At 55.1% G+C, this 15468-nt stretch overlaps 1 protein-coding gene across 4 annotated transcripts in view; it reads left to right on the forward strand.

Moving 5' to 3' along the window:
- The window catches only part of SLC38A10 (solute carrier family 38 member 10), a 40016-nt gene that overhangs the window by 14386 nt on the left and 10162 nt on the right, over nucleotides 1–15468 (forward strand). For 2 of the 4 annotated variants that reach the window (XM_025999925.2, XM_025999927.2), the window contains exons 8-11: nucleotides 520–702; nucleotides 3606–3717; nucleotides 4766–4872; nucleotides 13940–14111. In XM_025999925.2, the coding sequence (XP_025855710.2) occupies nucleotides 520–702; nucleotides 3606–3717; nucleotides 4766–4872; nucleotides 13940–14111 (574 nt within the window). The remainder of the gene's footprint in view (nucleotides 1–519; nucleotides 703–3605; nucleotides 3718–4765; nucleotides 4873–13939; nucleotides 14112–15468) is intronic. The other 2 variants (XM_025999926.2, XM_025999928.2) reach the window with 1 other exon arrangement.

The following is a 15468-nucleotide window of genomic DNA, read 5'->3' on the forward strand; positions in this document are numbered from 1 at the left end:
CGCTGTCCCCCTCTCCCCCCAGGTTAGGGTGGGTGCTCGGCGGCACCCTGGCTGGGGGTCTCCTTCCTTCTCTCCAAGACCTTTGCCGACCCGCTGTGGAAGGGGCTCTGTTTACTGACACTGAGAAGTGCCAAGTAGTGGAGGAAAGTTGTCTTTGATTCCAGCCCGTGGGTGCGGTTACAGTTAACACGTTGGTAGACTTCTCATCCGGCCTCCGTGTTCCCGTTTGTTCTGTTCCCTGAGCTGCGTGGCGTCTGCGTTCCCGTTAGTTCCTACACCTGCCCCACGCACTGTTGTCCGCACCGTGTGTCCGTCCATGGCGAGCACGGCTGGCCCCTGGCTCCCAGGTTTGGATTTCGCCCCAGATGGAGGGCAGCTTCCCTGTGCCTGCCGCCCACCGCTGTGGGTGCAGTTCCCCGGGCAGGAACCCCACGAGCGGGGTGGTCTTGCTGCAGCCCCCGGGCTGTGTCCAGGGGGAATGTGGCCCACCACGCGCCCCCCACTGTCGCCCTTCCACAGGTAGGCTTCTTCGGCTACGTGAGCTTCACTGAGGCCACTGCGGGCAACGTGCTGATGCACTTTCCCTCCAACCTGGTGACTGAGATGATGCGAGTGGGCTTCATGATGTCGGTGGCCGTGGGCTTCCCCATGATGATCCTGCCGTGTCGACAGGCCTTGAACACGCTGCTTTTTGAGCAGCAGGTAAGGTTCTTGAGGCTCTTCAGGCGGCACTTTGCCAGGAAAATGTTACTCTGCGCATCTTAATTATGTTCTCTTCTGTTGGCTTGCACGGGTTCTCTAGTTTTCGGGGCTGTGGCCGGGGGAGCTCTTCCTGGTTAAAAATGGAAAAGCTGGAAAAAAAAAATAAATAAAAAAATGGAAAAGCTGGGATCCCTGGGTGGCTCAGCAGTTTGGCGCCGGCCTTTGGCCCAGGGCGTGATCCTGGAGACCCGGGATCGAGTCCCACGTCGGGCTCCCTACTTGGAGCCTGCTTCTCCCTCTGCCTGTGTCTCTGCCTCTCTCTCTCTTTCTATGTCTATCATGAATAAATAAATAAAATCTTAAAAAAAAAAAAGGAAAAGCTTTGCTTAAAGTGAAATCTCTTAGTAGGGATTTTTTTTTTTTTTTGAATCAACTCTGGAGGAGAGAGACTGTGTCAGAGCACACAGGGGTCTGCCCACATGGGAGGCATGGAGCCGTGCCCGCTGTCCGAGCAGATAAGGCCCCCCTTGGGGGCTGTCACCCCCAAAGCAGAGGTGGAACAGGAAACCCCGAGGTGGGAGGAGCAGGAACGTGGAAGAGCTGGCTTTGCAGGCAGGCGTTGACCACAGCCAGGTCAGCAGCTGGGCACTGGGGTCAGTACACTTTGCTTTTTATGTTTATATAACTGAAAATTTTAACAGTTTGACAAGAAACAGCCTAAGAGGCTGGGTTTCATTCACTTTCACATGTGCAGCGGTGGCACTGCTTTAATCCATTCATTCATTCATTCATTTACTTTAAAGATTTTATTTATTTGTGAGAGACAGAGAGAGAGAGGCAGAGGGAGAAGCAGGCTCCCTGTGGGGAGCACGATGTGGGACTCGATCCGGGACCCCAGGATCAGGCCCGGGCTCCCCCACTGCTGAGCCATCCGGGCTGCCCATGCTTTAGTCCTTTATGAGAACTTTTTTTTTTTTAAGATTCTATTTATTTATTTATTAATGAGAGACACAGAGAGAGGCAGAGACCCAGGCAGAGAGAAAAGCAGGTTCCATGCAGGGAGTTCAATTCGGGACTCGATCCCGGGACCCCAGGGTCACGCCCTGAGCTGAAGCCAGACACTCAACCACTGAGCCACCCATGTGTCCCTTATGAGAACTTTTCAAAGGTATAAGATTGGAACTAAAAGTGTCTCGGCTCTCTAACTGTTGCTAAGTTAACAGCAATAGGTCTGCGTGTGATAGCTGGTGCCCCATGACGTGGGGGTGACCCCGCGCCTACCTTGGGAGCCCACAGACCCACCCACAGCTTTTCTCTGTGGTTGTGTCTCGTGTCTCTGGCCTGAGGTCCTTAGTGTGGTCTGTGGTGTCAGCAGGACTCCTGGCAGCCACACAAGTTGAACTGGGGGCTTGGGGTCTCAGACCTCCAAGAGAGGGGGTCCAATAGCCAGACTGGGGAAGGTGGACCACCTGGGCCTTCAGAACAGTAGAACTGGGCCCGCTGTCCACGTGGTTGGCATGTGCTCAGGGCAGCTTCCTGCCAATTTTGCCACCAGAGCCAGCACCTCATGGCAGAGGCTGAGCCCCGAAGGATTGGCCATCCTCCCCACTCTTCATCCCCCACCCTGTTAGCTGTTCAGGCACCTAGGCACCAAGCGTGGCATGATTTGGCACAGTCCCTGGGGTCTGCTCCCAGGCCCCGCCTCTGCGCTGTGAGTCGCTGGCTTCCTTCTTTCCCGGTTTGATGCAGACCTGTGCTTTGTGTACGAACAGCATTTGTGTTTCCATATATAATACATTTTTATCATTAAAAAATATAAAATCCAGAGTGGCCTGAGAGGCAGTGTGAAATCAGGAAAGAAAATGCAGTTCCGTCCGCCCTCCCACAGATGACGTGGCATTTGTGCAGGCCTCTTTAGAGTCCTTTCACTGAGCTCTCCTGTCTTCCCTGGGTGTCTCCATGGAAACCCGTAGCACCTCTGCGCTCTTGCTCTTCCAGCTTTTGTGGGATGCTCTGGTTGTTGCAGTCCTTCACGCTTGACCTCTCAGGGATGACTCTCGCCTGACCTTCACACACAGTTTCCCCTTCTCCCTCTCCTCTTGGGCCTCTAGGTAGATTTCTAGGCAGGAGTTCTTGGGTCCAAAGGTCCAAAGCCCTAACACCCCTCCTCGCCACAATTGGTTCAAGTTGTCGTCCTCAGGTCGGTCAGAAATCTGGGTTGCAGTCGCCCCTGGCCATCCTGAGACAGCCGCCTATGTAAAGATCTATTGTGGAAATGGGGTGCTTTGAAATTCTACTTACAGAAAGGTTCTGAGGCTCGCCTGGAGTGGGATTTTCCCAGCCCAGGAATGGGAACCGTGCGTGGTTGGCCCTTCCTGGTGCCCAGCACTGCTCTAGAAGCTTCACTCCTGCTACCTGATGGGGAGATGCGTCTGCTGAATGGGCCCTGGGGGAGGAGTAACTTTGGGGTTGGCGCAGTGTCCACTTTCCTTCTCCTGGGACTGTGTGTCAAGCACCTGGAAATGAGGACAGACTGCAGGGCAGTGGGTGTGTGTGGAAGTGTGTGCCACCCTGGGAACCCTGTGCCGCCCTCGGAACCCAGCAGCCTGGCTCCGTGGGACTGGGGCTGGGCCTGGGTCTGGTGGCCACGCTCCTCACCTGGTCCTGTTTTGAATCTCTCAGGCTCTGCTCTGATGGGACACGGAAGGCCCGATGCCGTCCTGGCGTTGTGCTGCCCTGGGCTGGGTCACCAGTTCACAGGAACGCTGCTCAGCCAAGTCATAAGGCTCTGGAGTCACCTGCCGGCCACGCACACCCACCCACCTGGGGCACCAGCCCTTTAAGGGAGCAGGGAGGAGATCGGTCATTTCAAAAGCTTTTTGTTTTTGTTTTCTTTCACCTAGCAAAAAGATGGGACCTTTGCTGCCGGAGGCTACATGCCCCCCCTCCGGTTTAAAGCGCTCACCCTCTCAGTTGTGTTTGGAACCATGGTGGGTGGAATCATGATCCCTAACGGTAAGTGGGAGGGCTGCCCCGGCTACGGGTTTCCTGCGGGCTCTGTCTTCTCCCCTGTCCTCCGTCCCCGTCCTCGCTGTGATGTGGAGGGACCCTACGGCGGTTGCTCCTGGAGTCTCGGTGTTTAAGACACCCAGAGTCTCACACTACACTCTCTGGTCTCAAAAAAAAAAAAAAGAAAAAAAAATCTAGAGACTCCTCGTGAATCCTTCCTTTGGCTCCCTGAGAAGCACAGGACAGGGCGGCAGCCTCCGGGACCACGGGCAGGGGTACAAACCTGAGCCGTTGACCCTGGGTGGGGACTGAGACGCAGGGGCAGTCTCAGCCTGATTGGTGAGATCGTGGTGATGTGGCGGCTCCTTCCTTGTTGTTCGTTGACTCCTGATTTCGATGGCACGTCACCAAGGGAGGGGGAGGGCCTGAGCGAGGCCGAAGCTGTCACACACTTATCCCAAACACAGCTTCTCCTATCAGACACCGGTGGAGCCTGCATGGGCTCCCCCAGGCAACCAGCCGGGTGCCGATGCTCTGCCCACGTCCTGTCGGTCACTTGCCGAGAGGGTGGTGATCTAAGTTGAGCCATCAAGAAGCCCCCACTGGACCCCAGGTGCTGTGTGCTGCAGGCCTCACTCTGTGCTGCAGGCCTCGCTCTGTGCTGGGCCCCGCGGGAGGACACCTGCTCCTCCTGCCTCTCTGCTGCTCTCACGATCAAGGGACGGAGCTATGTTGCCTCCATTTCACTGGCCAGGATCCTGAGGTGCAGGGAGCGTGGAGCTTGCCCGAGACTCCTAGCTGGAAAGGCATGGCCTCTGCTTCTCATGGGGCTGCTGACCCCACACTGTCCTTTGTCTGCGGAATCAGACAGGATACCCTTCAGGGTGCTCGGGGCACAGAGCCGTGGGTCTCACTCCCGCCAGCACTCTGGAGGCGGGTGAACGTGGGCCTGGCGGCAGGGCTGGCTTCCCCACCTGTGCTTGCTGGAAGCCTTCGTTTGCTTCCTCACCGGAGCCCCTGGCACTTACCCCTTCCTGTTGTTTCTTGTTCCCAGTGGAGACCATCCTGGGCCTCACGGGCGCAACGATGGGGAGCCTCATTTGCTTCATCTGTCCAGCTCTGATCTATAAGAAAATCCACAAGAACTCCCTTTCCTCCCAGGTGAGTGCTGCTCAGTGCCCCCCAGGACTGGCCTGGGTCGTGTTCCCAGATGAGCTTCTAGTATAAAAGGTTCTGAGGGTCTGGGAGGCTCAGGGTTAGGCCAGGCCGCTACCACGTGTATGTGGGGAGGTCCCCGGGGCCTGGTGTGTGTGTACAGAGACTGGATGGTCCGTGTGCCCCCACCCTGTTCCCATTCCCCTGCTGGGGCCACCCTCACTGTCTCGCTAGGGGACTGATGGGGTCACCTCTGCGGTGCTCCGCCATCAGGGAGGAAGCTGTGCCGATCCTCCGTGGACATGAGTGTTGGGATGTATTTGAGAGCGTGTCTGTAGGAAGCTTTCTGGAAACGGAATCCCGGTGTCTGAGAGGGAGTGTGTATACCCGCGGTGGCTTTCAGCCGAGGCCCACGCAGAGGTCCGCGCCGTCACTCCACAGCCGAGCCCAGGCCTCTTTCCCCTCTTCAGCCTTCAGGGACGTCGAGCGTCTTTTCCTGTGTTTATAAGCTACTGCATTTCCTTATCTGTGAACCGTCCAGGCTTCTTGCTCATCTTTTATGGACTTACTGAACTTTTCCTTTTCAAGATGTTTTGGTAATGGTTTCAGGAGCGCCGCAGAGCCAGCAATACAGCAAAGCACCTAATTCTCCATGTGGCTTGATGACCGTTTGCCAAGTGAACCAACCACAGGGCCACCGTCTAGGGCAGGTTTAGAACACTCCAGCACATTCCAAAGCTTCCCTGCGGTGTCTCGTTGTCTTTCCCCTCCGAGGGTTACTGCTCATCTGTCTCTTAACATTTGGGAGTAATTTTTTTAAAAAAGATTTTTATTTATGAACGACACAGCGAGAGAGAGGCAGAGACAGGTCGAGGGAGAGGTGGGCTCCTTCGGGGAGCCCGATGCGGGACTCCATCCTGGATTCCGGGATCACACGTTTGGGAATAATTTTGCCTGTCCTTGGAGTTGGTGTAAACGGAGTCTCAGTGCGTGGCTGTGTGTGCGTATCTGGCCTCCTCACTCCAGCGTCACGTCTGAGCCGAGTCGGGTTGGAGGTGGAGCAGCCCGTTCTCCCTGCTGCGCGATCCCACCCGGGTCCCCGGAGCACACGGTGGGGCTCTCGCACGACTCGTCCGCGATGTGTGTCCAGTGTGTCGGTGACCCACGGGGGCAGGGTTATTATCGGGTCCCGGGGTTGTGACTGTGCAGCTTGAGATTTCACCGGCCTTCTGGTCCTCGGGCACCGAGTTGGAATTCTAGCTGCGTTAGCATCTGCGTGCCCTTCACAAACGCCAGCCCAGCCGCTAGCCCCTCCCTTCCGGGGCCTGTGGTGATACTTCCTTTGGGTTTTTTTTTTTTTGTTTTTTTTTTTTATATTTATGATAGTCACAGACAGAGAGAGAGAGGCAGAGACACAGGCAGAGGGAGAAGCAGGCTCCATGCACCAGGAGCCCGACATGGGATTCGATCCCGGGTCTCCAGGATCGCGCCCTGGGCCAAAGGCAGGCGCCAAACCGTTGCGCCACCCAGGGATCCCCTTCCTTTGGGTTTTAATTTGTGATGACTAATGACGTTGAGCACTTTTTCATGTGCTAATCAGCCACGTGAGCACCTTCCTTTGCGAACATCTTTCACGTTTTGCCCCATATTACCTCCTAGGTTGTCTTCTTCTTAATGATTTCTGGAAGTTTTCAAATGATTCTAGATCTAAATCTTTTTTTCAGAAATACAGATTGCAAATGTTTTCTTTCACTCTTGGCTACCTTTTCATGTTCTTTATGATACTTTTTCACCAATAGGTGTTCTTAATTTTATCTTATTTATTTTTGTTTTACTTTTTTGAAGGCTTATTTATTTCTGAGAGGGAGAGCGTGTGGGAGCACCTACAGTGGGGAGGGGCAGAGAGAGAGGGAGTGAGAATCACTAGCAGATTCCGTGCTCAGCGTGGAGCCCCACCTGGGACTCAATCTCATGACCCTGCGATCACGACCTGTGCAGAAACCAAGAGTCCGATGCCCACCAGGCTGTGCCACTGCCACCCAGGCGCCTCAGGTGTTCTTTGTTCAAGCGTAGTGCAGTTTGTCACCTCTTGTCTTGGCTGGGTGCTTTTTACACGCTGCCCACTGCAGGGTCCTGCAGGTCGCCTCGGAGGTTATGTCCTGGTAGCTTTTTATTTTTTCGTTCACACTCAGATGCGTGCTGTCTGGAATGGTTGGGGAGGTAGGGTGAAGGCTCTTAGCTGATGGCACCCCTTTCCCTGGCACTGCGGTGGCATTGCTGTCACCTGTCACCTGTGCACACAAGGGACTGCTGGGGACACTTCTGCTGCTGGTCTCTTGGTCTTGTCCTCATGCAGCCCTCATGTCCATGCATGTCCCCACGCTCCGAGTGCTACGGCTTGACAGTGAGTCTTCTCGGTGGGCGGTAGGAGCCCTCTACCTTTATTCTCCAAGAGGGTCTTTGCATCACCGGCCCTTTGCATTTGCAGCTAAGTCGCAGCGTCTGCTTGCCAGCTGCCTCCCACACAGCCGTGTTGGATTTCGATGGGGTTCCACCAAACCGTGGACGGAAAGACTGACCCTACCCTTCAAGTCATGGCACTTCCAAATTTTCCTCGTGTCTTCTTTTACCCAAGGCTGCTTTGGATTTCCAGACCGTGGGGATTTCCTAGTAATCTCTTGTACCAACTTCTGGCGCAATCCCACTGTGCTTGGAGAACACACACTGAAAAATTTGAGTTTTGGTCCTTTGACATTTGTGAGACTTGCTTTGTGACCCAGTGTATGGTTTGCTCTGATGGATGCTCGGCAGGCTGTGTGTGGCCGGATCGGGTTACTAACTGTGATTGTCAGATTTTACATGTTCTTGCTGTTTTTTAATCTTGTTTATCAGTTATGGGAAAGATATGGCAAGCTCACCGTAATTGTAGATTTGTTTATTTCTCCTTTTAGTTGTATCAGCTTTGCTTTTTATCTTGAAGCTATGTTGTCAGGAGCATACAGTTTTAGGACGGTTATATCTTGTTAAACTGACCCTTTTTCTTCTGAAATGTCTCTTTTTATCTTTGGAAATGCTTCTGTCCTTAAAGTTGGCCTTGTCTGATGTAGTATGTGACCAACCCGGTTTTGTTTTGGATTTATATTTACACAATACAGGTTTTTCCTCTTTTCTTTTTTGATCTCCCTGTGCCTTTATATTTATAGCATGTCTCAGATAACAGCATATTTATCCAGTTTGTTAATAGGAGTATTTAAGACTCTTTATAATGAATGTAATTACTGATGGGGGGGGGGAATTAAAGCTTTCATCTTGCTTTGTTTTTTACTTGTCCCATCTGTCCTTTTTTGTTTGTTTCTTTCTTGCTGACTTTTAGATAAATCAAGCATTTTAAGTATTCATTTTTTATTTTTCTATTAGCTGGAGTTGCACATTTCTGTTCTAATGGTTATACAAGGCAGTTTATTGAAGTTGACTATTAAGTTGTTTTACCACTTTCCACACAAGGCAAGAATCCCATGATATTTTGCCTCCACTTCCCCTCCTCTTGCCTTTGGTGGTGGTGTTCTTGTGTATTTTACTTTTCCACAAATTTTAAATATCCCAAGACATTATTACTACTGTTTTAAATTGTCAGCATTTATTTTTATTGCTCCTTTGAGCCTCTTGGTTTTCTGTCACTCGGTCCTGCCTTCTGGTGTGCTTGGTAGTTTGCGGCCACTGTGTTTGAGAAATGGTAGAGGTTCTGGGTGATGGTGTCTTCCAGCAGAAGGCCTGTGTTCAGTTGAGAGGAGTCTTTTCCTGGTTTGCCTCACTCCTGGAGCACAGCCCTTCCAGGGTCTCAGCTAACACCCTGCCCTCACGTTACTAAGTTCTCTGCTTAGCTTCCATCGTCTTGGCAGCTGCTCTTTGCGCCTGTCTGCATAGCTGGTAGCTGGCATGTGCCTCGGGGGGTGGGGGGTGAATTGCACACCGAATGTGGGTGCCCTTCGCTGAGGATGGTGGCTGCCCAAGTTCTGGCTGCTGGAGAGCCCTCAGCCCTGACCCCTGGAGTCTGCCCCAAGCGTCACGCAAACTCCAGGCTTCTGCTCTCTTGCCCGGTGCTCAACACCGCAGATCTGGGGGGAGCCTGAACTCACAGGACCTCCATGCTGAGCTCTATCCTCTGAGGTGTCACCCCAGTCTGAGTGGCCGGGGTTGTCTGCCAGTGTCTTAATAAGGCAATTTTAGTGAGTTTGGGAACTTACGGCATGAGGGGATTCACCAGGCCGCTGCTGCCAGATTGCAAATGTTTTTCCGTTGGTCAAGTCCCTTGGACTCTTGTAGGGGAAAAAAAGGTCGTTGTTAGAAAGGCTCTTCTTCTTCAGTATTGTTTTTAAAAATTCTTTCCTCATTTCTAGTACTTTCATGACTTCATTTTTTTCATTTAAATCTTTGATCAAAAAAAATAAATCTTTGATCATCTGTGTTTTATTTTGGGGCTCCCTAGACACCGAATCACTGGTGCTGTCACGGATGTGCAGCGTTGCCACTCCTGCAGACTAAATCTTGTACGTACTCGGGGCTCCTTTGAGACTTGGCATTTGAATGTGCCGCTGGCCCGCCTGGTCATGCAGCCTTCCGTGCTGCTTGCTGCCATGGCTGTCGTAGTGTCCCCTGCATGGTGACGCATCACTCTGGAAACTGTTTCTTCTTTTTAAAATTTGGATCCAGCTTTTTAAAACTTTATTTATTTATTCTTAGTAATCCCTACACCCAGGGTGGGGCTTGAACTCACGACTCTGAGATCAAGAGTCACACGCTTACTGATGGAGTCTGCAAGGTGCTCGGCTCTGGAGACATTTTAATTCTTTTTTTTTTTTTCTTAAAGATTTTATTTATTCAGGAGAGACACAGAGAGAGGCAGAGACACAGGCAGAGGGAGAAACAGGCTTCTCAGCGGAAGCCTGATGGGGGACTCGATCCCAGGACCAGGATCATGCCCTGAGCCGAAGGTAGACGCTCAACCACTGAGCCACCCAGCTGTCCCAAGATATTTTAATTCTGGTCCTCTTCCTCACTTTTATTCATGACATTTCTGGATATGCTCTCCTGTTCGTTTTCCATATAAATATTCGAATTAGTCAATCTGACTCTTAACAAAACTAAATCCAGTTTTTTGGTTTTTTTTTTTTGTCTAATTGGAATTCATTGAAGTTGTAGATTAATTTAGAAAGTGTCATTGTCTTTGCACTCTGGTGAATCTGCTGTGTGTACCTAGCAGCCTCCCTGTGCAGTCATGGGGTGTGGTGTCCAGCCCGCATGTCCCAGACCACTGGACGGTCGCATGACCGTGTCTGCCATCCCCAGAGCTCTTCTTCCACTAACTCTCCCCCTGCTCGTGCAGGGAGCCTGCCTGTTTCACGTATTAACCCTTTACCCTCCTCACTTGTTGCACTCTTAGGGCACCTCTGGGTAATCTCACCCCCTCCTTTCCAGTTGCTAGAACTTGTCTTTTGTCATCTGTGTGGCCTGCACCCCCGGCTGTGCTGCTGGCAGCGTGAGGGGCCAGCTCGCCATCTCCTGACTCAGCCGCGACAGCCCCAGGCACTGTGGAGCCCGGTGAGGCTGTGGCTTCACGCATGGGAATGAACATGCACATTCACACAGCTCCACACGCACTCCGCAAACACACGTGAAATCATGTTGCCGAAGCGTCTGTCTACGCCTGCTTCACTATGTTTTTTAAAATCCAGAAAGCACACAAACCGAATTAACCAGCTGTGGAGACGGTTGAGTCTCTCCCTCTGGAGAGTCAGGTCACAAGGCAGTTCTGGGCCATCCGACTCTGCATGCTGTCCGCGCGTGCTGCTGTGTTTTATTTCCAAACACGCAGCTTTAATGTTTTGAGGAAAAGAAATCTTCCGAGGTACGAACTTGGCAGTGTGGCTGGAGTTAGGTGCAGACCTCGGTCTGGGGGTGCACCTGCTGGGCTCCTGGCTCCTGTCCCAGGAGCTCTAGCTGCCGCTCCAATGGAAGGCACAGTCCCGGCATCGGGCCTGGATCCGCTCTCCCGGCCCACCGGAGCGCTCCTGGGCACAGCGGCGCTTGTCCCTGGACAGGGTACGTGGGCGCTGGGTGCGCCGGGCCTGGGCTGCAGATGGTCTCAAACAGAGGAGCGTCCTGAGAAGCATCCTCGTGGGAGGAGCAAGGACCATGGACACACCGTGAACCCTTAGTGAATCCAGAAGTAACTTTGTCTGCCATCGTGAGTTCATTTATCCCGAGAATTGGAGAAATTGGACGTGGGGGAGGTGCCGGGAATTGTCGCGCCGTGGCCTGGGAGCCAGCAGGGGGAGCAGGAGCTGCCCCCCCCCCCCCCCCCCCCCCCCCCCCCCCCCCCCGCCCAGGAAGGCGCCGAGCTGCGGGCTCACCCTGCGGCCCTTCTCCGGGCCTGAGTTGGTCGGGAGCCCAGCGGGCAGCGGCGCCCAGGCAGGGACCCGAAGGCCGGTGCTCCTGGAAGGGTGTAAGTGTGAGCATGCACACCGGGGCTCGGAGACAGGGAGCCCCCGCGGGCTTCGTCCCACCTGGCCAGGGCACCGGATCAGCAGGCTGGGGCCGGGTGGCTGTCCAACGCCGGGCACACCGGCCTGGGGACCAGAATCGGGCCGTGTGGCTGCAGGGCGGCGGGCCCCCGCCCCCAGGGCTATTTGAGCAAGAGGTGCGGGTTGGGACCAGCGTGTACTTCAGACAGGCTCACGTGTGAGAAGTGGAAGTGAACATCTCCACCCTTGTGAATCCACCATACGTCAACAGTCTTCTCTCCAGGAAGCTTGCCGTCCCCCAGCATTGATGGGGTTCATGTCTTTTATTTTGAGTGTGATGTATTCTTTTAAGCCCAGAAAGCCGAGGGTTAAAATGAGTCATTGCAAGTCACAGGTGAAATGTTGCCGTTCCAGTCTCCTGTGGGAATGCTAAGGGATGTGCCGCGAGGGTCACATCAGGGATGGCCCCAGCGGACGCCGGCCTCAGGCTGCTCCGGAGCAGTGTCCTCCCTGCACAGCCGGTGACACCGGCAGAGCGGCTCGTCCCTCTGTGCGAGTCCTGGGGGCTCTCACCCACCTGTCCTTGCCCTGTCCACTCGGGTCCAGGTTAGGAGATGAACTTCTGTTGTTGCCTGTCAGCAAGGCCATTTCTGCTGTTGGTTGGAGAAGTATAAAATGCAAGGGATTTGGGGATCCCTGGGTGGCTCAGCAGTTTGGCGCCTGCCTTTGGCCCAGGGCATGATCCTGGAGTCCCGGGATCGAGTCCCGCATCGGGCTCTCGGTGCATGGAGCCTGCTTCTCCCTCTGCCGGTATCTCTGCCTCTCTCTCTCTATGTCTATCATGAATGAATAAATAAATCTTTAAAAAAGTGCAAGGGATTTATTTTATTTTTTTTTTTAATTTATTTATTTATGATAGTCACACAGAGAAAGATGAGAGAGAGGCAGAAACACAGGCAGAGGGAGAAGCAGGCTCTATGCACCGGGAGCCTGATGTGGGATTCGATCCCGGGTCTCCAGGATCGCGCCCTGGGCCAAAGGCAGGCGCCAAACCGCTGCGCCACCCAGGGATCCCAAGTGCAAGGGATTTAAAGTGTCCTTCTTTTGACCTTTAAAAATGACCTTGGTCACTTCTGGACACCGTCATTGCCCCACTCATCTTACCTTCCCGGGGAGAGGACGTGGTGTGCTAAAGCTGAGCGTCCTCAGGCTCTCGGGACAATAACTTGGTGGGAGGTCGTGGTCCCAGTCATACTGTGGAATCTGCAGGTGCTGCTCTGGCTTCCCAAACCCCTGCGTGTACCTCTGGTGGCCCCCTCACAGCTGGCCGTGGCAGGTCGGGGTTCACTGTCAGGGGCCTCTGGTGTCCACAGGCCTCCAGGACCGAGGGCCGACCTTGGGAGCGTGCCCTGTCCTTGGCCCCTGTGAGCACCCAAGCCGTTCAGTGGACTTGTTCTGGAGGCTTCTATAGCTGGCCTCGCCCACCTTGGTGAGCAGAGGCCCTTCCTCCGAGGAGCACCCCTTCTCCCCCTGGGTTGGACCTAGGAATGGCTCCCGGGTTGTTTTGAACTGATGCATTTTAAAGTCAACACGCCTTCTAGAAAAAGGTTTGCGTCCTGGCTCTGAGGCTGTGTAGAGGTGAGGAGTGGTCCCCCTGGCTCTGGGGGCAGGTCTCCTCCAGGGCCTCTCCCACAGCCTCTGCAGGACCAGGAACCAGTGCTCCCTGGAGAGAGCCCGGTGGGCCGGTGCAGGCAGGGCACGAATGGCCGTGTCCACTGCTGTGGCAGCACAAATAATTGTGCGCGCTGGTCCAGCGTGTGCGAGTCCTAAAATAGGCGCTGCAGGAGGCGACGGCGTTGCATAATGCAGGGCTTGGGGCACCGCATACCGAGGGCTGCGTCTCATCAGCTGTGGCTCCCCCACAGGAGGGCCGGGGTCGGGGTCAGGGTGGGGACGAGGCTCACCCAAGCAGGGCTAGCAGCCGCCTTCTCCATGGCTTTCTTCCATACCTGCCGGCGGCTCTGGGCGTGTCCGGCCCAGTGGGTGATGTGGGGGGCAGAACGATTGCGCCCAGGAGCCAGGTACCCAGGGGCCTGGGCTGCCTGCACGCCTGCTGGGTCGGAGGGCGGGGGTGCGGGGGGGTGGCAAAGTGCCTCCTTAGGGTTGGGCAGCTGCCCTGAGGTTCTTGCTCGTCTGACCAAGGCCTTTGGGAGCCTGACCTCTGCAGCCATGGGTGCAGATGGGTTTGGCCCCTGCTCTCCAGGAGGCCTGGTCAGTGGGCTTGGGGGTCTCCTCTGCAGACCGCCCTCGTGCTGCCCCAGCCCACCCCTTCCCCCTTTGCTAGCCTGGCTCCAGCAGGTTCAGCTGATGACTGGGTCACGCTCGCTAGTTAGGGACCATCGTCTCCTAGCGGCCAGCGTGAGTGGTGGGCAAGCCAGCAGGACTGCGGTACCTGTGCGCACCATGGTCCCCATGCCCCCTCCTCGCTTGCACAGGGCAGGAGCGCACAGGCTACCTGACCCCTTTTGCTCTTGGGTCTTTGTCTCGTCCAGGTGGTGCTCTGGGTTGGCCTGGGCATCCTGATGGTCAGCACACACACCACCCTGTCCGTGAGCGAAGAGGCCCCGGTGGACTTGGCCAAGGAAGCCCTGGCCGGCCGGCTTGAAGAGGCTGAGGGCGTCATAAAGGCAGAGGCAGCGCGACTCCCAGGTACGCGACTCCCAGGTATGCACACGGCCGCCCGGCCCCGCAGCCTTCTCGGGGCCCCAGCAGCATCATCTCAGGTTGTGGCCCGCAGGTGGTGCTTGCAGGCTGTCTTACCTGCCCCTGTACCATCTGGGTGATAGAAGAGGGCGGGGGGCTTGCACGCAGGGGACAGGCGGCACACGTTGGGCAGTGGACAGCGGGAATGGGTTCAGGGCCGCCGTTCGCTGTGCCTGCAGGTGAGCACAGGCGGCTGTTGTCACGTTTGCTGGCTCTGTTTTGGGGATAAGGGTTCAAGCCAGGTTTTGCTTTGGACAAAGTCAGCAACACCCCTTGGCTTCGTTTGCTGTTCTGCGATGCTGGTGACCACTTGGCCTTCTACAGCTACAGGCCTGCACCGTGTGGCTGTCACCCTGCCTGTGGCCATACCTGTCACGGTGCAGGGTGGTTTCTTTTTTCTTTTTAAATTTTGTTTATTTGAGAGAGAGAGAAAGCATGAGCAGATGGGAGAGGCACAGGGAGAAGCAGACTCCCTGCTGAGCAGGGACCACCCCACCCCTGCAATGCGGGACCTGATCCCAGGACCCCAGGATCATGACCTGAGCTGAAGGCAGACACTTAACCTGCTGAGCCAGCCAGGCGCCCTGCCGGGTGGTTGCTGGGCGTGGCTTTCCAGGGCACAAAGGGGGCTCCATGGTGTCCAGAGTTGGTTGGGAGAGAAGAGTGTTCTGTGAACCCCTGGCTGTCCCAGGCATCGATAGGAGGGTGTGGGGAGAGCCTCCTCCGTGCTGGCCCGTCACCACCAGCAGCGCTGAGTGGCATCAAGCTGGGGCACTCCCTGGTGGATTGTGCTTCTGTGGTGACGTTCATTCTGGGGGCTTCTGCTCTGACGATGGTTGGGTTTTATGCATTCACACCAATCGTGTGTCCATGTGGGTCCGACTCCCCTCCTCTGCAGATAGAACCCCACTTGGATTGAGATTTGCCAGGCTGCATGCCCCTGTCGGGGAGGCCCCTGCAGGGGGACAGTGCCTGTGCTGGTGGGTTTGACAGTGTTGGGAAAGGAGAGCCTGCCCCAGGTAGGAGTCCTGGTCACCCCACCTCCATGATTAACAAAGAAAAGGTCCCAGAAGGCTGGCAAGGAGTTGAATGTGCCCTGGGTCCCTGCTGGGCCGGGCCTGCCAGCAGTGTCTGTGCTGGACTTGGAGAGCCCCTGGCTGGCATCGGCACCTCCACAACCTCCCCTGTGGGAGAACAGTCTCTCCTGGGGCTCCAAGGAGCAGGCTCTGCTCTCTTTTTGCCTTCTTGGGATGATGAGGGCTGGCAAAAAGATTCCCCTTTTGGGGTCTGCAGAGAGGACCCCTGGGAATGACGGGGT

Source organism: Vulpes vulpes, chromosome 2 (assembly GCF_048418805.1).
Source record: "Vulpes vulpes isolate BD-2025 chromosome 2, VulVul3, whole genome shotgun sequence".
Lineage (NCBI taxonomy): Eukaryota > Metazoa > Chordata > Mammalia > Carnivora > Canidae > Vulpes > Vulpes vulpes.